We start from the raw sequence: 23,379 nt of genomic DNA, 5'->3' as shown, positions 1-23,379 counted from the left end.
TTACTTTGTGAGCGGGATAAAATACCGATTCCATTATAAATGAATACTTTAGATATTGGGACTACTAATCGAGTAAAATTTCACGTCAGTGTGTGTTAAGTAAAAAGAACAATGATAGAGAGATTAAAAATTAATCTTAACGTCCTATCATTAGTATCTAACAAAAATTGATGTAACAATTTTTTGTTATTAAACTTGACATCAAGTATTTGACATCAACTTTAATCAGGATTATAGATAGTCATGAAATCGGTTTAAGAACCAAAATAATTGTTGCTACTGCTGCCTCTTCTTTTGCTCAAAATGTTGCCTTTGCCTCCATTAATAGAAAGATTTCAGAAAGAATAGGTGGTTGCCCTCGTTTAATAAATGCCAACCAGATGCTTTAGGTAGCGAAGTTCTGGCTACATCAATTTGAGGGAAAAACACAGCAAGTAGATAGATATCTCTTACCTGTTCCGAGTAGACTTCCTGGAGCAGAATGGTGAACAATATGAGATCAACGACAGCAATCCAGCAAGCACAAGCACTAGGTTCGGACGAGCAAGAGGAGAACACTGTTGAGCAAGGGGGACAAGAATGGATTATGGCGAAGCCAAGTGATAATGAGCTAATGGAGAGAGAAAACTATAAAGTTCAAGAAGACCAAGACTTTCACGTACCAAAGAGATGAAACGAAGACCAAGACTTTAAAGATGCACATAAAAAATTAGAGAAATCAATATAAAATACATTTTGTTCACAAGTGCTCGTTTCGTAATATTTAGAGAATATTCTTCGTAGACTTTATTGGACACCATGTGCTTTTTGTCCGGAAAGATGTGCTCTTTTGTCTGGAAAGCGAAGCAAAAGTAGACAATTTCCACGCGTTACATGTGAAGCGAAAGTGAAGCACTTTCAAGAAAAGAGTGCTAATGGGAAAGAAACTTTAATAAAATCCAGGAAGACCAAGACTTTGCACGATGCAAATTGGGTTTGATGCTTCACTTTTCGCATCCCTCTCCTTCCACCCCTATTAGAATTTCCACGCATTACATGTAAATTTAACAATACTACAATTTTCGTCCGACTCTTTTCACGTTTAATTGTATTGGGGTTCTTCATTCATTAATCTCTATTGTACTTGTCTATTAATTTTATGTCTAGGTTTTCATTTATGTTTACAAGTTTAAGTTTGATAAAATAAAAAGGCATAAAGAAAAGCGAACAAGCAAAAACAGCAAAATACTGAAAAAGAAAAAAAAATGAAGGAATGGGGCGAGAGAGAACGCTGCTGTTCCCACGGTTACTACTATGTTGTCATCAGCACCACCACCAGGGCAACTCATTCCAATGCCGCTGCCATCGTCAGCCGGTGAAAACTAGCCAGACCAGCTATCACATCCAAATACCTTTAACTACCAAATGACTGACCCAACTTGATCTAGAGGGGAATTCACAACATAAATAATGAATCACGATTTCTCACGTGCATCATCAAAGTTGGATTTCATGTGAAGTCCACCTCATCCAATAGTAGATAAGCCGGGCTCACATGTACCGGGTTCTTTTAGTATCTTTCCCTCATCCGTGTCTAAGACTACCTGTAGCTGCCACGACCCCATCATAACCTCCATCATCGTCTTTGGCGAGGCCACCACTGGCCTCCGGTCTTGAGTGCCACCATCAACGTCGCTCATCTCTCTTCGACCCTCTCTCTCTCTGGTTGCTTGTTATTGCCAAGGTCAAACAACCACGGACCAGGAGTGATTGACCTTAATCTTAACTCTTTATGAGATGGCATCAGAAGGAGCATGAAGGTGGAGAGAAAGCGGGTGGAAAGAGGGGATTGTCTGAAAGAGAGAATTGAGAATAGAGGGAGGGGGACAGAGATGACGTGGATGATGATGGAGGCGAGCACGGCGGTAGTGTGCACAACTCTAAGGTGGGAGCATTCAGTGGACACATAACATATATTTAACAGTTGGAAAGTGTTACAAAGTCAAAGACAAAAACTTAAGCTTATAACTGGAGAGATGTCACACCTATATAAAGAGCATATAGACCTCATTATCAAGCGATGTGGGATATTTCAATACATTCTCTCATATGCAAGTTGTATCAGGAGTGGCATGTGGAATTTGACTAACATAGTGAACGCATACATGGAATGGCAGAACCTCGCTCTAATAAACTTATTGTCAAGCGATATTGGATATTTCAACAAGTTAAGAACAATGTGAAAAAGACAGATGTGAAATTTTTGTATATCTTGATGTGTTCCGCTTAAAGAGAAGGCGAGCCTATTTATAGGTTTTATTATATGATTATGTAAATAACATATCAATTAAGGAAATACACAATCAAATGAAGATATGCAGAATCTCCTAGAAATATGCACCTTCACGAGAGATATGGAAAATCAAAGGAAATATCATGAGTATCTCTAACATCCCTTCAAATTCAAGGTAACGTAGAAGAAGTGAACTTGAGTTTAGATAAAAGATCCGAAAAAAAGCCTAGCTGGATAGCCGAAGCGATTTGGTGTGCTGTACAAAGAATTGACTGACGTTGACATGGCTATTGTGTGTTGTCGCGGTTGTTGTGCAAGCTATGCGATAGGATGCTATTGTCATGGCAGGTGGCTGCCGTTATGTAGATGGTTGTCATCACCATAGGTGGCTGCAGCCTGCCATTACGCAGGAAGCCGTTGTTGCGACATGAGGTAGTTGTTGCGATAGGAGGCTATTGTGGTTACTATGCATACTACGTGGCAATAGAATATGTTGATGTGGCTATCATATGTTGAGGATCGACGTTACTTCTTGAACTTTTATTTTGTTAGGGTCGTTAACCTTGTTACATTTTTTGTCAGCCTGTGCAATGCATATGCCTTTAAGGAGTAAATATGTATGTTCATCTCATTTTTTGATAGAAATCTCTCTTTTGTCCTTGATTTCGATAAAAAAAAATGAAAAAAAATGGGGGAAAAATTGACTAAAATTTTATAATCAGAAAAAATATATTTTATGATAAGAATTAAAAAAATTGATGAAAATATTAATATAATTATAAGATTTTTTTAAGAAAAATAAACAGAATTAAGTAAAAGGAAAAAAAGGCCTAACTAACAAAGCAAAGGATACTAATTATGTACTTTCAATTAGTGATTAATACAAAAGATGACTGATCAATATATTTTTAAAAAATCACTTTATATTTCAGTTTATCATTTCCTTTCATGAGTTGAAGACATAATTTCCTTTTATAACTCTTATTAAAGATCTTGTTAATCAATAATTATTACATTAATTAAGCCTTTAAGTGTACATAAAGAATAACCAAATTTTGTCATTTCACCTTCTTGTTATTGAGACATTTTTCTTTTTTTATATGCGTTTTTTCATCTCATTTTTTGAATGAAATATCTCTTTTACCTATTTTTGGTAAAAAATATAAAAATAAAGAATACAGAGAAATATAAACTAATATTGATATCAGATAAATATATATCAATAACAATACTTTTAATGAAAATTACTAAATTTGATGAAAATATTAATAGCATTAATAAGATATTTTAAGAACAAGAAACACAATGTCGTAAAAAGGAAAAAGACCTAAAGAACAAAATAGCAAATAACAAATTGGATACTCATGATGCATTTTTAAATGATTAATTAATGCAAAGGATGATTGATCAATAAAAATTATTAAAATGATTAAATCATTTCCTTTTATGATTTGAAGACATTATTTCGTTTTATAACTCTTTTTAAAATATTTTTGTTAATTGATAGTTTTTACATTAATTAAGCCTATGAATATACATAATGGGTAACCAATTTTTCCCTTTTCATTTAGTTTGTATTTTTTCTTGAATATCTTATTTTGCTTTATTAAAGTGGCTACACTTATCAAATTTTGTTCAATATTATTATTAGTACTTATGCTTTCTATTATTAGTATTTTATACAGTGTAATTTCTCCCATTTTCTATATTTTTCTTTAAATTTTTCAGCAATTGTGGGTACAAGAGATATTTCCTTAAAACAAAATGAGGAAATTTCCAAAAAAGGACCTAAAGTGGATCTTATTTCAAATAAGGATATGAAGTAGCTATATCAGTTTCAAATAAGGACTTGACTTTCTAAATGGTCAAGGCATTTTCATCCTTTACCTTGTTTGAATTTTTTCCCTTTTTTTCCTTTTTCTTTCTTTTTTTCTTTTCTAATTGGCGATGCCTGGAGAGGGCTAGGTGAGGCGACCCTCACCCAACCCTCTCTAGGCAACATCAATAGCTAGCCAGCTACTAGCAAAGAAGAAAGGAAAAACGAGAAAAAGGAAAAAAAGAAAGGAAAAAGGAAAAGAGAAAAGAAAGAATAGAAAAAAGAAAAAAGAAAAATAATTTAAATTGGACGAAAATGCCCTTGTTCAGCCAGAATATTAGTCGGCTAGCGACCGGTAGAGGTGGTAAATGGGTCAAGAACCCATATATTAACCCATATTTAATAATTATGGGTTATAAATCGGTTGGATTTAGTTTTAAAAATAGACTTAAATGGGCCATTAATGGGTTGCTTATTAACTTAATGGGTCTTAAATGGGTTATAAATGGGTTACCCAATAAGCTTAAGTGAGATTTTCAATTTTTTTAGTTTTATAATTTTTATATTATTTATATTCTTTTTCTTTTTCCTTTTCTTTTTTTTTTATTTCATCTTCTTCCCCCGCCGGTGGCTAGCCATAGGCGAGGGACGAGCTTGCTCGAGGTCGGTGAGGCCCGGTGCTGGCCTCGCCAGATTGACGAGCTCGAGCTCGAGCTTGGCCAAGGCCGGCGAGCTTGTCCCTCGCCTATTGCCGACCACCGGCCGTCGCCGTGGCTGGCCATTAGTGGGGGAAGAAGAAAAAATAAAAAAAAAGGAAAGGAAAAAGAAAAGAAAAAATGAAAAATGAAAAAGAAAAAGAATAAAGAATAAAATATGATTTTTTTTAAATAAAAATAAAAATATTAAAATGAATGCACAGAGAAAATATGATTTTTTATACCAAACGATGGAAAATATTTTCTAATTCATTTTCAGGTTTTAGCCAAATATCGAAAAATATTATTATTTTCCTGAAAATATTTTTCAGAAATGTTATATTTTTCATGAAACAAGTGGGGCCTCAATTTTTTTAAAAATATTTATATTGCATGAAGATGTTTTAGCAGTGCAATTTTTAAAAATAATTATCAGAAATAAGATTTTCTATATTTAGTTAAATGGGTCAGGTCGAGTTGGGTCGGGTATGGGTCGAGTCGGGTTGGGTATGGGTCAAGATTTTCGCCTTGTGATAAATAGGTTATAAACTGGTTAAATGAGTCAATTTGGATCGAACCATTTATGACTCGACCCACCTGTTTGACAGGTCTTGCGACCGGCGAGGTCAGACTTTTATTTGTGACTGCCATGGCTACTTTATGCCATTATTTGAGATTGACATGGCTACTTCATGCCACTATTTGGAATTTTCCCAAAAAATAAGATGAAATGTATACTTTTACACCTTGCAAGTCATCTGCACTACACATGTTAACGAACGAAATTAATGTTGGCTGATGGATATAACAAAATGAAAGTTCTGGGAGATATTGTGTAACAATTGAAAGTTTAAGGATAAACATGTACTATCCCCAAAGTTCAGAGGGATTTAGTTTAATTTCCCATTAAGAAAATGACTAGGTACAAAATTTAGCTAGATGGAATAATTAATATGTAATATTCTTGCTATTCCATAGGTACGCACTACAAAAACATCAGGCTCTACCCCCAAAAAATTATTCAATAAAAAAAAAACATTAAACCTTGTGGCTCCTTTAAACTAGGCAATGCATAGACATTATCCAGCTTTTGTCATTAAACTAAGCACTAACGTTTGCTAGATGAAATAATAAGCAGTATTCTGGCCCTTCCATCGATATGCACTAACAAAACAAAAGGCTCTACCAAAAAGTTTATTAAATAAATAAAAAAATAGAACCTATTGGCTCATCTGGTGGGCTTAATTAGGCATCATATATGTGTATGTATGTTTCTGGTACATAAGGGAAATGATATTCTGGCACTTCCCATTATCCTGTTTTTTCCATGGTGGCTCAGCATATTCTTACTCCATTGGCATTAACTGTTGTATTCGAGGTGACTGTCAATAGGGTTGGTAGAAATATTGGAGACAAGCAGGCAAAAGTTATCCGACAAGAATTTGGATATGACTGTCGTTAAAAGATCCTGGCTAATGAAATTTCTGATGCCGAAGGAACATTCTCAAGTTGAGGCAACGGGGGAAGATGACACCATCTTGTCCGACTCATGTTGAAGGAGTGAGCGGCCCGTGGCATTGAGAATTGTATTTTTCTTTCAAGATGTAATTTTAGTATGAGATGTATTTGTGTAAGTTTGCATCTTATGTGTGTATTTCGACCAACTTAATTTGTGTGGTGTAACTTGATTTTATAATGAGATGTATTTGTCTAAGTCTGAATCTTATGTACTGTGTTTTGTGTTAATATTCTTTTTGCAATTATCCCTACTTCGGACTCCCAGTAAAAATCTCATTTTTGATTAATTTTAAATATATAAAAAAATTAAAAGCCATGCCCGGACATAACGTGCCAGGGCCTAGCACGTGGGCTGGCACGGGCTTTGCTGGCCCCACGCGGTACTATGGGCCAATAAAAGTGTCGGGCCTTTTATGGGCCGTGAGGGCCCGTGGCCATTACTAATTGTAACACTTCTTAAATAAGACTTCACTTCTTCTTTTTCTTTTGGTGGGTGCAATGAAAAGTGGCCATTATGGATGCTGAGATCCTGCATGCCTTCAACTTGCGAAGGTTGGCTCTTGGTTCATAGGAAGGGAAGATTCAAGGTATATAAACATATTGAGCATTCGTTCGTTTCACGGAAAATAACTTTCAGGAAAATGTTATCCGGATTTTTCGGCATTCATTTTACGGAAAATAAACTAGTCGTGGAAAACATTTTCTCCTCCTTTTTTCATCATTCATTTTAATTATTTTAATTTTTAATTTTTTAATTTTAGATTTTAAATTCTAATTTTAAATTATCTTTTTTATTTTTCTTTTCTTTCTCCTTATTACCTTCTTCTGTGGCTGGTCGTCGGCCACGACGAGCTCGCTCGTCTCTGGTGAAGCTCAAGCATCACCGACCTGGTGAGGCCCGAGCCTTGCCACCCTTAGGCGACGCTTGATCTGGCGAGGCCCAAGCCTCGCCACCCTTGGGCAACACTCGAGCTCGCCTGTGGCTGGTAACCGGCCGGAGAAGAAGGTAAAAAAGAGAAAGAAAATAAAAAAATTAAAAAAAAACAAGAAAAAGAAAAAAGTTAATAAAAATAATTAAAAAAACTGATTTAAAAAAAATTAAAAAAAATATTAAAAGTAGGGTATGGAGAAAAATCTTTTCCATACCAAATGACGGAAATTATTTTTCAGTTTATTTTCATATTTTAGCCGAACACTGGAAAATAATGTCATTTTCCTGGAGAATGGCTTCATGGAAAATATTTTCCAGAAACGTTATATTTTTCGCGAAACGAACGGAGCCTGAATCAATGATTAGATGGGAAAATGCTGAGAATTCTTGACATGACATGCTATCTAATTCTCATTTAACAAAAAAAATTGAAACATAAATATCGTATCTAATTGCATTATGAACTGGCTTCACGATGACCACAAAGGGCCATTTCTTTCCCTCTTCTTTCTTTTTCATTCCTCGATAGGGTAACAAAAAGGCCCAAAAGAATCTTCTTATGATGAACTCTTTTTAATAATAAATAAATCAGAAGAAGCATTTTTATAATTAGCCATGTTTCCAAATATCTCGTTGACGTGTCATTTTTCTATTTTTTTATTTGGACTAAGCATATATGATATCTCCAATGTCCAATTATTCTTGCGGGCCATTCGATTCAAGTTCACAAATAAATTTGATCACTTTTTACGAATAAAATATAACCCAAACACATTATTAACTAATTATATCCAAAAGTGAAAAATCGAGCAAGAATAAAAGTGAGTAGAGGTCGACATCCACGTCCAATTTCTCATGATAAGGCTCTCTTTCAGCAAGCTATTTTCCCGCGCTAAAAGGAAAAAGGAAAAGTTCCAAGTCACATCCCTTAGTATGGCATAACTACAATTTACCTCGGGATTTTCAAGAATTTGCATTTTGGATCCCCGTAACTAAATTCTCGCTATACCCTTAGGCTAATTATAGTTCTACATTTTATGAATTTGACTGCGTCTACTTGGAAATTTATGGGCAAAATGTGATAAACATCAATGCATGAAAGAAAAAGGGCACGCGAGAGTCATCAAAAAGAGTTGGCTTGGTGGAGAGAGAAGTATGTCGAGAGTGGGGAGTGAGTAAGCAGCTTGATTTGGCTAAAAGCAGTCCAATTTGTTTAATAGCCTTATTGGTACCAATGTTAAAGAGAGCAATTTCTCCTCTTCTTCTTCTTTTTCTTGTTGGACATTTTGCAATTACAATGCCAAATCCAATTGCGCAAATCATGATCTTTGGAAACCTGGGTGTGAATTACGAAACATAATTATGCACATGCAATAAGAGGTAAATCCTAATTTTTCCTCGCAAATATTAAAATAGGGTGAGGTAGAAATTGCAATTGCCTACAAAATTGAGGGAGCGGATCTTCTTTCAAGACAGAATTTTGATGGATGGCAAGGAATTCTTACTGTTTTCCGATTTTGAGATAGAGTTCTATCTTCAAAAATTATGTCGGGTCACCTACCCACAGTGGTTCATCAACTCCACCACCGAGAACACCGATTAGGTGGTCGTCTACCCCAGGGCCAACCACTCCATTGTATCCTTCGACTTAAACTTCTGTTATATAAACCAAGCTACCGCCATTAAATTGAACTTCGCAAGATCCTTTGCTCCAGGCCTCGCCATCTTCTTTGGCCTTTCCTTCTTTCTCATATCAGAAAACGTTTTCTAATTTTCTATCCAAACAGCATAAGACAATTTTTCGATTTATTTTCGAGTATTAACTAACGCTAGAAGTATTATAATTTGTTTTGGAATTAACTTTGAAAAAACTATTTTTCGAAAACACTAAACTTTCCGTGAAACAAGCAGAAGCAAATTCCCTAGTTCGTTGAGAGTTTCTTGCTTCAAGCAGTATCAATAGTATACTTGGAAGTATTACCAACTCTAAATGGTTCAGTAAAAGAATAAACCATATATTTGAAAAACAAACTAAAAAGCACTATTATGCCCCTAAAAATAATGCTAAGGCCCTGGACCTTTTTCCTTGATTCCCTGTTTTTGGCCTGTCGCATGCGTTGATATAATATGTCGTTTGAATCATACTCATTGCATCAGACTCTTCAAGTTCAACCGAAAGATTGATATATGGCTTGTGAGATGGTAATAGGAACAAATAAAAAATCTGAAATGAGAAAATCGTGTAGCCCCCAGTAAATATTATAAAGTCATGCGAAAGAAACAATTACAAGAGTAGTCAGACAAATAAATTGTATACATACTCATCCGACTGCATCCAAAAGTCCACAAGATGTAAATGGATTGCGGAAGCACGTCCATGGAAAAACCATGAACTGTTTAGCATCGGAGTTGAGGAAGCGGAACGGAAACGCATTCTGGAGCAGCAGCCGTAGCTCAACATGGAAGAAAGAAGTCCGAATCATTACCTGAAGAACAAAAATTAGACAGTGGAGAGAAATCTTCTTATCGGATCCGGACTCGATCAAATTAAGACGAGTGCGATTTCTTGGACGAGGTTGCCAATAGTCGTCGCTGAGTTTCGAGCACACCCATCTTTATGCGAAATACTCGGGAGGGAGGGAGCGAAGCCATCCTCCGGCGAGTAGTTCAACTTCCGGCCGGCAACCTATTTTTGGCGCGCGAATGTTTTCAAAGGCTGAATTTACCCCGTAGGCCTCGCGTCCACAGCGCTTGCTGTGGATCGGCGCTATGAGTGGCTTATCCAACGTTGAAAGACAGCTCGCCGAATAATCGATGATGGATGGTGCGCTATTAGGCGGTGGACTCCCGCCTATCTAATAAAATAGGGTTAATACCACGAAAAACTCTAAACTGGTACACTTGTGACATATTTACCCTAAACTATTTTTTTGACCATAAAAAACCCCAAACTGATACACCTGTGATAATTTTACCCTCAACTATTTTTTTGACCAACAAAAATCTCAAACTGGTACACCTGTGACAATTTTACCCCAAACTTACCACAAAAAACCCTAAACTGGTACATATGTGACAATTTTACCCTGAATTAAAATTTTAATATTATTTTTTATTTTTTTCGAATTTTTATTTATTTTTTATTCTTTTCTTTTCTTTTTTTTTTCATCTTCAGACCCTGGCCGGTCGCCGGACCGGCGACCGGCCAGAGGCGGAAGCCGCTGAGGGCCTCCTCGGCTGTTGGGCGGGTCCGTCCTCGCCGCCCAAGGCAGGGCGACCCTCGCCTGACGCAGCGAGGGTCGCCCTCGCCGTATCCGACAAGGGCGATCCTCGTCAGACGGCGAGGGCGCCTCGCCGGATCCGGGCGAGGGCGACCCTCGCTGTGTCGGGCGAGGGCCACCCTCGCCTGAGTCGGGCGAGGGTCGCCCTTGCCCCCGGGACAGAGAGGACGGCCCGCCCCGACGCAGTAAGGGCCGCTGACGCGGCGAGGGCGCCTCGTCGGCCAGGCTTCCTCCCGGCCGGCTGCACGGACCGGGCGACCGGCCGTAGGTTGAAGGTGAAGGAAAAAAAAAGAAAAGAAAAGAAAAGAAAAGAAAAGAAAAATTCAAAAAAATAAAAAATAATATTAAAAATTAGTTCGGGGTAAAATTGTCACATGTGTAGCAGTTTAGGGTTTTTTGTGGTATGTTTGGGGTAAAATTGTCACAGGTGTACCAGTTTAGGGTTTTTTATGGTTAAAAAAATAGTTTGGGGTAAATGTGTTATAAGTGTACCAGTTTAGGATTTTTCGTGGTATGAACCTGATAAAATATTATAGTTCTTGGGACCCACCCTTACCTCCCCTAAATTTTAGGTTGGGCTGGGGATGTTAGTGTCCGTACACGGCGCTTATTAAATACTTTAATAAAAAAATATTATTTCCAATATACTTTCCAGTAGTTATGTATAATCATTTGTATTGAAATTGACAATATTTCTTTTTTAAGTATGATTGAGAAATGATCTTAAAATAGTCATTAACAAGACTTGAATACATAAGCTAATGATCGGCAATGTCGATGTTGGGCTTCGATTAGACGATTTTATCCTTCCCGACTCAATGACATCCATGGACCCCTCTATTGCCTAGTCTTCTTTCCAAACCCAAGTAATGCTGAGTTTTCTACTCTTGAAACCAATCATTGAGTACTAAATGTTTTCGAGATATTATCTTTGATGAAAATAACGATGTTTGGCCGTTCACATCGGAGTCTTAAAAAGTAATATTTCTTGGGAATCACCCTTATCTTCCCTTGTTCATGGGTCTCGCAACACGCGTCTTGTCCATTGAAGTTCAATGCATGGATTTTAGGTTGATCAATGTTATAAACACATTCAGGTTTTAACTAACATGTCATCCCGCAGCACTTGTTAAACACTTCAATAAAAAAAATAATCATTTTTTAAAATTTCTTCTCCACGTATTATGTGTAATCAATGCATGGAAAATGACAATTTTATAAAAAAAAATGATTTGCTAGTATTCTTGAAACAATGTCGACAAAACTCGAATATTTAGGATAATCAATTGCAATGTACATGGTGCCTAGTTTTCTTTTCAAATTGTTGAGCTTTCTACTTACCAAACCAATCGCCAAGCATTTATGTTCTCAAGATATTATCTTTGAAGAAAATAATGAAGTTTGTTATATTTTGTCGCGCTGTAATTTGATAGATAGATGACCTAACATTTTGAACTGACACAAAATTCTCTCGATCAAATATAAAATATTTATTGGTCATAGACAAAGCAGTTAATTATATTTCAACATTGTGTTTTGCCATGCCCTTTTGTCATTGAAACTTCTATAGTGTAGCACACGACCATAGCCATGTCTGGGTAGGGCTAGCTAGCTGTTCCTAGCACCTCTCTCTTCCTGCATTTTCTCTCTTTGTTTTGTTCTAAATTTGCCAACGTGGCGCCACTTTGATGATAGGATAATCACAAAAAAAAGTCCTAAATCTATTGCGCTTGTGCCAATTCAGTCATAAATCTTTCAATTTAATCAATTTAATGCTGAACCTTTTGACAATTTGCTAATGTAGTCCATCCGATCAATTTTGGAAGGAGATCACTAATGTGGATGTTGGTTGTCCTATGTGGCATGTCCATCCGATTAATTTTGGAAGGAGATCACTAATGTGGATGTTGGTTATCCTATGTGGCATGTCCATCCGATCAATTTTGGCGTGGACAATTTTTAAAATTTTTTTGAGCCAGTGAGGGCTTCACAGCCCTTGCCCAGATCTAGACGAGGCCATGGTGAGCGCCGGCCGCGTCACATAGGATGGCTAGTATCCACGTTAGCAATTTCCGGCCAAAATTGGCCAGATGAACTATATTGACAAAACGTCAAAAAGTTTAGGATTAAATCGGCCAAATTGAATCAACCGGAAATTGAAAGGTTTATGATTGAATTGGCACAAATGCAATATATTTAGGACTCTTTTAGTAATTTTCCCCATTGATGACTCATGTGAAGTTTGGTCACTTCATCAATTTTGATGGTGTTAGTAATGCTAGGCACGGAAAAGTATTTTATTTGTACAAACTCATAGAGCTATAACATTACAATCGGGTTCACATTTCAGTGTTCAAACTGCAATCGACAAGGATGAATTGCGTGATGCACGGAAACAAAAGTAATTAAATTGTTGAAGTTTAGAGCTTTAGTCAGGCATGAAAGTCCTTTATTTTTGGGTTTTGGTTCCGATGATAATAGAATGGGATAAATACTAAAGAGCGGAAGTCTTCTTGGCATCAAGCGATTGTCAGACTACACAGTCGACTGAATATTTAATTTATTCGACAAAACATTTTCTTACTTTTTGCTTCCCATGTTTTCAGAATCAATATATTTGCTCTCGCAAAAAGTCAAAAATAAACTAAAAAAAGAAAAATGATGGAGTGAAAAAGAAATAAAATCAGATGATTCTGCATACTCGATGTCAAAAACTTGGACTCATCCTTCCATGGGCCCTAATCAAGTTTAAATGACAAATGAGGGCCTTTGTACCTGTGAGTACGTCCTGTGTATCAGCAGCCATCCTCTCTTCGTCCATTTTAGCTTTCTATGTGTAGCTAAGCCTCATTTTCAGTTCTGTAAGGTAATGTGACCCCGGTGAACCACTCTTTGCTGATGACAAGAACTAGGCCACCTGATTCTATGAGGACTGAAGCATCTTCTTATAATCCAGGAAATTCCATGGAAAGGCGCTGCCTTGCCTTGAGAAACCACCCAGAATTCGTCCACGCTTGTAGATGTTCATCTTGACTAACCTTCTAATCAAGGCAAAAAGAGGGCTATTAGCTGTGAATATGATCCATCGTTGGTCAAATTGAAGTACTTTGGCAAGGAAATCGATCTCACCATCACAATTCCTCCTTGGAACAAGACCAGACCTTGAATGAGCGCCTCAACTGTCCAAATCCTACGGTTGGGGATAGCAAAAAACGCAGAATCTTACTCATCTATCCTTAAACAAGAAACTAACAATTTACAAAGATATCACTTTAGTAGTCACCGATCATTAAAGCAGAACTTAAAGTCCACATTAATAAACAAAAAAGGTCCGCATCAATTATGTGCAATAATGCCTATAGGCACAGATATCAGAACTAACCTGCAAATCAAGGCGAATAGAGGGCTATCAGCTGTGAAAATGATCCATCGTTGGTCAAATTGAAGTATTTTGACAAGAAAATCAATTTCACCATCAGAATTCCTCCTAGGAACAAGACCAGACCTCGAATGAGTGTCTCAGCCGCATCCGAATCCTATAGTTGTGGATAGGCAAAAAGAGCAGAATCATACACCCACAATCATCCTTGGACAAGAAACGAACAATTTCCAAAGATAATTCTTTAGTAGTCACTCGTCATTAAAGCATAACTTAAATACAACATTTATAAACAAAAAGAGGTCCACATTAACTATGTGCAGAGCCCAGGCACAGATATCGTTACTCTAATACGAAAAAACTGATCAAGCTAGCATAACTGTTCTATTCCGAATATTTTCCAAGTTGGAACAATTAGATTGGTTTCTGTTACATTATAAGTTAGATGCATGATGAGAGAGGCTCCCTGTAGCTGGGACCACTGATTGTTTCTACTGTATTTTCAATGTAAAGACTAGATTCCAGTAAGTTCAATAAGTGCAAGGACAATAACAAGATAACTGAAAAAGTAATCAAAGTCATGAGGTGGAGAGAAATGAGTAACCTTACCAGATGATTTGATGGCTCATCAAGCAAAACTATGTGAGGTTTCTTGAAAGTTATCTTCGCAAGCTGTAAGTAATAGTTCCTAACCCAACAGAGATCAAGACCCAAACGGAAGGTGGTTTATGAATATCGATCCTATCATGAATTGGAGTTGTATTGAAAGCTTGGAGCCATGAGCTGCCCCAGATAGACTGGTTAGTTCTACGAAGGATCATCAACAACAAAAAGAAGGTTTTCGATGATAAAGAAAACTAATGAAAAAAAAAATTGCATCCCCATTTTTCACAATCATATCACAGCATCCAGATAACTAATCGTGTTTTCAGATTTTGAGAGAGATCATTCTTATTTAGATCATAATCACTAGAAGAAACTTTAGAACATATCAATGCACCAAATAAAATTAAACCTTCTTCCTTTTTTGTAAATTGCAGAAAATGACACAAAAACACCGACAACATTAGCCGTACCTCAACAGGGTTCCCAAGTGATCCTTCCATGAGATTTTGCCAATACAGATCACAAATAGTATCTGCAAAACAACAAGAGCGAATGAACTTAAGGGCGTGAACAAAAAAGATGTTGGGAAGAGAACATACAACAAACGCCGCAGTGGAATTTGATTGTGGAACGCTATGATTCTTGGTGAATCTCACGCAAAGCATACCACATTTTCATTCACGGCTTGTATGGTGGGTTAGGGTCACTCGAGTGCAAAAAATAAGCAAATTTTTTTGGGCATCAAGCAGAGTCAAAGATATGTCATCAAGAGGGAGGCAGCACTATTGGCATTTCGTCCTACAGTTTATTGTCCAACGAAACAGAGCCGATCCAGAACAACGAGAACACCCTCCCGAATGTCAACATGGGAAACATCTCCATGGGAACATATCAGTTTGCGTTTCGCATTGAATTGAGGAAGCAGAATCCAAAATTGATGCCTTCAAGACCAAAGGACTTACCCGAACCCCAGAAAAAGGACCGTAGATGGAAGAAGGAATAGCGAAATCTCAGCAAATGAGAGCGAAAGTGGATCGATTTCACTTCATTGGATCCGAACGTCGTCGATGTAGATGTGAGGGATGTCTTGGATGAGGGGCCAATAGTCGCCACCGAGGTTTGAGCATCGGTCTTCCAGAATCTCGCATCCATCTATGCGCAATTCTTGGAGAGAGGGAGGGAGGCCATCCTCTGGCAAGTACCTCAACTTCGGGCAATCGTAAATCTCCAGACTTCTGAGAGAGGAGAGGCGGTTGCGAAGACCGCTCGACAGTCTTTCCAAGTTCTTCATCTGTTCAATGACAAGAGTGGTTAGAGAGGAAGGGAAGAGAAGACTCCACGCATCCTCCTCGTTCTCCTCTGAAGGAAACCGCACCTTCTCTCCCTCCCCTCCCATGCTTATTCCGTCAGTTACCAGTCTGTCGAGGGAAGTGAGCATGAGTAAGCCCCATTCTCTCATTGGCTGCTTTAGGTTCTCGCACCTCCGAATGTGAAACCACCGCAAATTGGGAGGCAAATCCCCTTTGGGGAAGCATTTGATATTTTCACAACCCATAATACGTAGATTCCGGAGGGAAGTAAGACGATGCCACTCATTTGGTAGGGACTTTATCTTCGGGCACATAAAAAGTTTAAGGCTCGATAGGGACAAGGGAAGGGGAGGAAAGTCCTCTACCTCCAATTCTGGACAGCAATTTATATCCAATTCAGTGAGATTTTTACAGCTAGCAATGTTACAGTTGGCGATAGACTTTATCTTCGGACATTCACGGAGAGCGAAATATGACAAGCTGATGGGAAGGGGAGGGAAGTCCTCTATCTCCAGTGCTGGACAATTAAATATACACAAACGAGTGAGATGGGCGAGCGTGTGAAGGCACTGAGGTAGGCTTCCCAGATTCTTACAGCAGCCAATATCTAAAGATTTGAGCAATTCTCCTATGGTGATCTCTTCCAGCGACTCCAGTCCCTTGTACTTCCAAATAGAAAGTTTCCTCAGAGCAACAAGCCTACCCTCGGCAAATGGAAAGGATATCCGGGAATCTTGATTACGAATCTCCAGATATTCAAGTTGTGACATTGTGTTATTGTTGTCGGGGTCGTCTGGAGAAATGGTTAGTCCCATGATTTTTGGACAATTCGAAATGTTCAAATCTCTTAGTGCGTGCATCTTGCTTGGAAGCCTTTCTAAACTCGTGCAATTCATCAATTCCATCCTTTCAAGGTTGCACAACAGCTCTATCTCTCCTTCTCCCGCCACAAAAGATGTGAATTGAGGACAATATTTGATGACTACACTCTGGAGGCAAGTAAGTTTTCGCGTTTCATTTCCATCTCGCCACAAGTATACTAGCTTGTCACAATAGCTTATATTAAGCTCCTTTAACTTGACCAGGCAACTCATAAACCCATAATCAAAGCAAACAAGTTCTGCAAGATTTTGAACTTTGAGAACGGTTAAAGAAGTTAGGCTGACAAAGCTATTTAAGATCTCCTCGTTACAATCCTCAAGGTATAATTCACGGAGAGATGGAAGACAAACCTCACTGATCGAGTCATTCAAATGGGGGCATGAATGAATTTCGAGCTTTACGAGACGATCAAGTTGACAAGGCAATGTCCCGACCAATGAAGGACAGCTCCGGACAACAAGATGCTGAAGATAGGGGAATGAGACTTCTTCTTTTGGGCCTCCGGTATAAGGAAACCATTCCTTCCATGCCAACATCTCTTTCAACTTTAAAGTTGTTAAGAATGAGAAAGGCCTTTTACCTCCGTAAAATTCGGAGCCTATCATTTTCACTGCATGTAGACCTTCAAGAGATAATTCCTTAAGAGCAGGTAGTTGTCCAAGTGGGGGTAGCGATATAACGTTGGAACAGCCTTGCAAGCACAAAGACACTATCTTTGAATAGGATAGACCATCTAACCATGATGGGAATATTGCACCACCATAGTTCAAAATAGTGAGATTTTCAAGATTAGTGTGAGGTCGCAGAGAGTTAAGCACCTGTGCATTGTGCTCATGATTCAGGAGATTTCCCGAATGTTCATTCCAATGCAAGGATAAGTTGGTAAGGCCTCGCTTTTGAAGCAAATTAGCATTAACTGCATCTCTAACTTCTTCCACCTTTTGCAATTCTGATATGAATAATTCTCCTTGAAGATGTGGCAAGTTCTTTAACTCCTCCAACTGCAACCCTTTCTTTGGTCCAACCATAAACTTGGACAAGATAGTAAGATTCTTCAAATTACCGATACCCAATGGCATCTCTTTTAGTCTCTCGATATCTCTTATATCAAGAAATTGTAAGCTGACCAACTTTGTGATTTTTTGAGGCAATTTTGAAAGGTTTTGACAACCTCTTAAGATCAAAGCTTGTAATTTGCACAAGTTGGCAATTGACTCTGGTAGCCTTTCAATATTAGTATACGAGAAATTGAGATATCGCAGATGTTTTAAATCTCCAACACAATTCGGCACCTCCACGATGTCACAATGACATACTGAGAGCACCCTCAAGTATTTCAATTCCGTTAACAAGTCATGTAGCACCTTGTTGGAAATAGATAAAGAGCACTCTTCAGATCCAACACGAACGAAGATTAAACTTCTTAGTACCTTCATTCGGTGATATGCTCTCATGCATTTTGATGTGACATACCATGACGAGATGAATGATGCAAAACGAGTTTTTTCAATAGATGATACATCATGTTCATTAGTTGTTAGCTGAGACTCCATTGAGCTAAAGCAAGTCCTACCCGCAATTGACTTTGCTAGATCATTCAAAAGATCATGCATTGAAAACCTAGATGCATTAACACTCGATTGTTGAAGAAATGATCTAGATTTTAACTCATCGAAGTAATCCCGTCCTAATCTCAAGTTATTCTCCTTTGCTTTTTGTCCATCTAAAAAGCCTTCCGCTATCCATAAGAGTGCCAGCTCATCCCTCTCAATTTCGTAATCCTTGGGAAATACAGCACAATAAGCAAAACATCTCTTCAAATAGGAAGGAAGATGGATATAGCTCAATTTCAAAACAGGGAGAACCTCATCATTCTCTACTGTCGGAAGATTCCATATTTTGTTATTTAAGGTATCTTCCCATTCATCGGGATTCCTTTTATTACGTAGGACACCGCCCAACATCTTCGCTGCCAAAGGTAAACCTTTACATCTTTCAGCTATTTTCTTGCCTATTGTTTCAAAATCCGGGTGGCCCTCAAAATTTGTTGCTCCAAGAGCATGAAAGGCTAATAAGCTTGTACAATTATCAAGGGACAATTCCTTCAAAGGATACGGCGATGCTCCTGTTATGGAAACAACAGCAAGGTTGCGAGTGGTGACAATCATCTTGCTTCCCTTGGCCCCCGTTTCAAACGGCTTTAAGAGGGCAGTCCATTTTTCGTACTTCTCATTCCATATATCGTCTAAAACCACAAGAAACTTTTTTCCGGATAGATTGTCCTTCAACTTAACTTGAAGGCTGTTAAGATCTTCACCCTCGCAAGACAACCCGGTGATTGATCGCAAAATAGTCTTTGTTATGTCAAGAACATCAAAAACATCTGACACGCAAACCCAAGCTCTCATCTCGAAACAGCTGTATACTCTGGCATCATTATATAGCCGTTGAGCCAAGGCCGTCTTTCCAACACCACCCATCCCAACTATAGGGACAATGCTCAATGTGGCATTGAAATTTTCGGTCTCACTGATCAATAGTTCGAGTATCTGTGCTTCTTCCTTCTCCCTGCCAAAAAACCGAGGCTCCGGCAAAGAAGTGGTGGGATCCCTTTTGTTGATGTAGTTGGATTTGTCCACGACATTCTCTCTCAAGCTTAGACGAGCCTTCCTGGTGACAATTGCTTTCAACCTACCATTGATCTCTTGTACCTTGGTTTCAGACATGAGTGAGCGCAGGTTTGGATTCAATCCAGAGGATTTATCTCGGCCAAAGAAAGAGAACTTCCATTTCTCCAGACCTCTGCTTGTGCTGGATCCTGCCTCCGACTCAACCTGAGTGGCTTTGATCGCGAGCTCATCAAGCAAGTCTTCCATGTCATAGGCCAAGTCCCTAACATCATCTAGCCACAGCTTCACTAGAGGGTTACCGCTGAGTTGCCTGTCCTCTGCATCAGTCAACACTACATTGATTGTGACCAGCATCTCCTTCCACTCCTCGAGCAGAACGGTGCTGATTCCTTCTGGTTGTGCATAGCCCAATGCGAGAGAAGTCAACTTGTCGAACAGCACCTGAAAGAAGGAAGCCAGGAAGGAACCCAAAACGATCTCTCCGATGGCCATGGGTGAATTGGTCACTGTAGAGAACAGCAAAGGTGTTTTGGTGAAGCAAAGTAAAAATGAGCCAATGGGGAGAGAAAACTATGAAGTCCAGGAAGACCAAGACGTTCACTTACCAAATAGATTAGAAAAAGACCAAGACTTTCAAGGGATGCACACCGAAGATTAGACAAATCAAAATAAAATAGTTTTTATCCACGAGTGCTTGTTTCATCAATTGTTCTCCTTTTTCTTCGGATCGAGACTTTTGTGCCATCGTTCAAAAGAGAGGACCTTTTATGTGGGCACTTAAAATAGAGGATGAAAGGTGATTTTTCTATATATGACCAATTTAGAGGGCAGGCATATTTTCGTCAAAAACTTAATTGCTTACAAGTGTTTTGTGGGCTTTTTTGGCATCTGTATATTTTCAGATGATTTCAATGTCTTTATTTTATGCTTTATTGGTGAATATGCGCCGATGTAGGCTTTTACTAGTGCTGGAAATTCGCATATGTTTAAGATATAAGAAGATTCTCGATTCCTTCTTCAACGTGGATGAACATGTAAAGTCATCAACGACAACGAACTTTGTCTGTTCAATAAGGAAACCAAAACACGTGCTTTGGGCTAAACAAGAGAAAGGGTCAGGCACACCAACTAATCCACTAAGTAAGTTGCTTTATTTTACTATGCAAATATTGAAGAGTCAAAAAAATCACCAACTAACATTATATAACCTACTGAAAATTATACTTTACACATCACGATAACGAACAGGAAAATCGTGTTCAAAGGACCATGGTCTCCTATCAAGCGATTCTCGATCATCAAACTATTACCTCATCACCCTTCCGCATATCATTGTTGCCCATCTTGCTGCAAATTTCAGCACTGTAACTGCCACTTAAAGCCTACGTTGATCGCATACGAAATATGCGATCAATGAGCTGAATTTTGCAGAGAGCACGTGCTCTCCACCCAGAAAGCACGTGCTCTTCATCCAGCCTTTTCATCTGTTTATCTGGATCTTTTCTTCATTAAACATTTTGGGATTCGTAATCATTCTGAAAGCACGCGCTCTCCACCCACAACGCATGTGCTCTACATCGAAGATTGGCCTTGACTTGAGGCTCGCATCTAGAGATAAAGATTAGCCACATTCATCTTGCCCATGAGGGGACACAACCCAAAAATATTGGCTTGACTAGAAGGCGAGGTCCACTGGAAAGAAAAGGGCAAAAGTATACCAGAAGTGCCACAACTTGTGTACGGAGATCACTTTGGTGCTATAACTTTTTTTCGGGTCACTTTGGTGTCAACTTTTTTGAAAAACGATCATTTTAGTGTCAATGCTGACGTGGCTCACCGAAAATCCGATGTGGCACTGACACGGCTTGCCGGAGAGGTCCAGTCAGCATTAAAAACCAAAAACGATGCCTTTAGCCCGCTGACGTGTACTTTTTTTAAAAAAATTAAATTAAATTTATTTTATAAAAAAAACGGTTGCAGCAGTGGCGAGGGAGCCCTCGCCGCCGCCGCCAACCCGCCACCGCCGGAAGGACCGGGCGGTGGTGGGCGCGGTGATCGCCGAGGGCGTGGATCCGGCGAGGCGAGACCTCGCCGTCGCGACCTGTGCGACGGCGAGGTCTCGCCTCGCCCGGCCGAAGGCGAGGCCGACCGCGCCGTCGCCCGGGCCGCCGACACGCTGCGCCCACCACCGCCGGCCCTTCCCGGCGGTGGTGGGTTGGGCGATGTAGCAACGGAGAGGGCTCCTCGCCGCCGCCGCAACCTTTTTTTAATTATTATTATTTTTCTAAAAATTAAAAAATTCGAAAAAAAGCCACATAATTTTCACGTGTACAAGTCAGACCATTTTTTTTTAATATAAATGCCAGGTTAGCTTTTTGGCCGGAATTTTGGCCGGAGTCACTAAAGTGATCTATTTTCTTCCGATTTAGCACCAAAGTGATCCGAAAAAAAGTTATGGCATCAAAGTGATATCCGTACACAAGTTGTGGCACTTTTGGTGTACTTTTGCCGAAAGAAAAGAAATACATTGCATTGCTCCAAGTCAAGATAACTTTTAACACTGGATTAATCGACAGAAACCTGCCTAGGAAGACTCGTTTATTATGCATTGTATTCGGGAATCGTTCAGAAACCATGTGCTCTCCACCCAGAAAGCATGTTTTGTCCATCCAGCCTTTTCATTTGTTTGTCTTAGATTTTTTTGTGTCAGAGGAAGGCATCCTCTCTAGAATCGTTCATTAAACATTGTGTATTTGGAATCGTTCAGAAAGATGTGCACTTCAACCAGAAATCACGTGCTCTCCATCACAGGCAATGGTGATATGATGATTCTGATCAGTATGAAGAACAAACAAGAAGGTTGATAACATCAATGTTTTCCTATTTACCTTGGGTGAAAGCATATGTTCGTCTTTTCTTTTTGTCTTTCACTGATCTACGATTAAGTCAATAAATATATGAGAGTTACTCACTTCTAGGAGTGTAAAATATAAAATGACAACTTGGGCTTTTTAGGGTTGAACAATATGCAAAGTCTGCTTGAAATGACATTAATGGGCATTATAAAAGATGAACAATCTCCAAAAAAAAAAATTGATCTAGAAATACCTCTTTTTTTGACAAAACACGAGTCTATGTGTGCTCTTTTTCAAACAAATCACAATTTTGATTTTCATATTTCAAAATTTAATTTTTATTGCGAACAAGTGCACATTTTTTTCTATCTTGAAAGAAAATACATGGATGTTAGTTTTCCAGCACTGAACTATCATCGGTTTTCATACGATGAAAACAAGTTGTCCACACGCAACACCCTTAGGGCTTCGGCGGGAATACTTCACATGCAGTTTGAATTGCGACTGTATCGACTTGACTTGATTGATTACACTAGCACACCTTAAAAGAATACTAAATCGCAAACACCTTATTAATTCATCTTACCCCTTTCGGTTGATGGTAAATCCACTATATCTATATAATAAGGACTTTTTATTATAAGAGTGAATATGTGAAAAGACACAACAAAAGTTATTTATTTTGTTTGGCACCGCGAAGTTATGGCAAACATGACTTTCCTGTGAATCTTTGCTGGAGAGGAATGAAGCTATCCTCTTATGATATTTATTGTTGCTTCCCCAATTTCATGGACTAAAATTCCAATACATTAACGGTGTAAAATACTTACTCTGCGATCAGGATAAAAATACGGATTCCAAATACTTCAATCTTGGGACTGCTAATCGTGTAAAATCATTTCAGGTCAATGTGTGTTTAGTAAAAAGTGATAGAGAGATTAAAAATTAATCCATGTGTCCTAATATTACTATCTAACAAAAATTAAAATAACAAATTTTCGTTATTAAACTTGTTAAATTTAACATCAAGTATTTGACATCGACTTTAATCAGGATTATAGATAGGCACGAAATAGGTTAAGGAACCAAAATATTGCTGCTGCTACTGCCTCTTCTTTTGCTCAAAATATTGCTTTTGCCTCCATTAATAGAAATATTTTAGAAAAAAAATAGGTGGTTGCTCTCGTGTTATAAAAGCCCACCA

The 23,379-nt window shown here is 38.5% G+C and overlaps 1 protein-coding gene across 12 annotated transcripts in view; it reads right to left on the bottom strand.

The window, feature by feature from the left end:
• LOC115667758 (putative disease resistance protein At3g14460) overlaps window positions 1–23,379 on the bottom strand; it is a 41,087-nt gene that overhangs the window by 13,650 nt on the left and 4,058 nt on the right. For 7 of the 12 annotated variants that reach the window (XM_056319121.1, XM_056319120.1, XM_056319119.1 and 4 more), the window contains exon 2: window positions 454–557. Coding sequence is in view for 4 of the 12 variants with exons in the window: in XM_056319130.1 (XP_056175105.1) it covers window positions 15,544–19,812 (4,269 nt within the window). In the remaining 8 variants the exon portion in view is untranslated. Of the gene's footprint in view, window positions 1–453; window positions 558–13,325; window positions 13,555–13,642; window positions 13,762–13,895; window positions 14,050–14,968; window positions 15,031–15,300; window positions 15,320–15,460; window positions 19,827–23,379 lie in introns of those variants that run through there. The other 5 variants (XR_008818262.1, XM_056319130.1, XM_056319128.1 and 2 more) reach the window with 5 other exon arrangements.

Source organism: Syzygium oleosum, unplaced genomic scaffold (assembly GCF_021117445.2).
Source record: "Syzygium oleosum isolate NSW1041296 unplaced genomic scaffold, Sole_v2.1 Sole_v2.17, whole genome shotgun sequence".
Classification (NCBI taxonomy): Eukaryota; Viridiplantae; Streptophyta; class Magnoliopsida; order Myrtales; family Myrtaceae; genus Syzygium; species Syzygium oleosum.
This window is presented reverse-complemented; position numbering and strand designations above follow the sequence as displayed.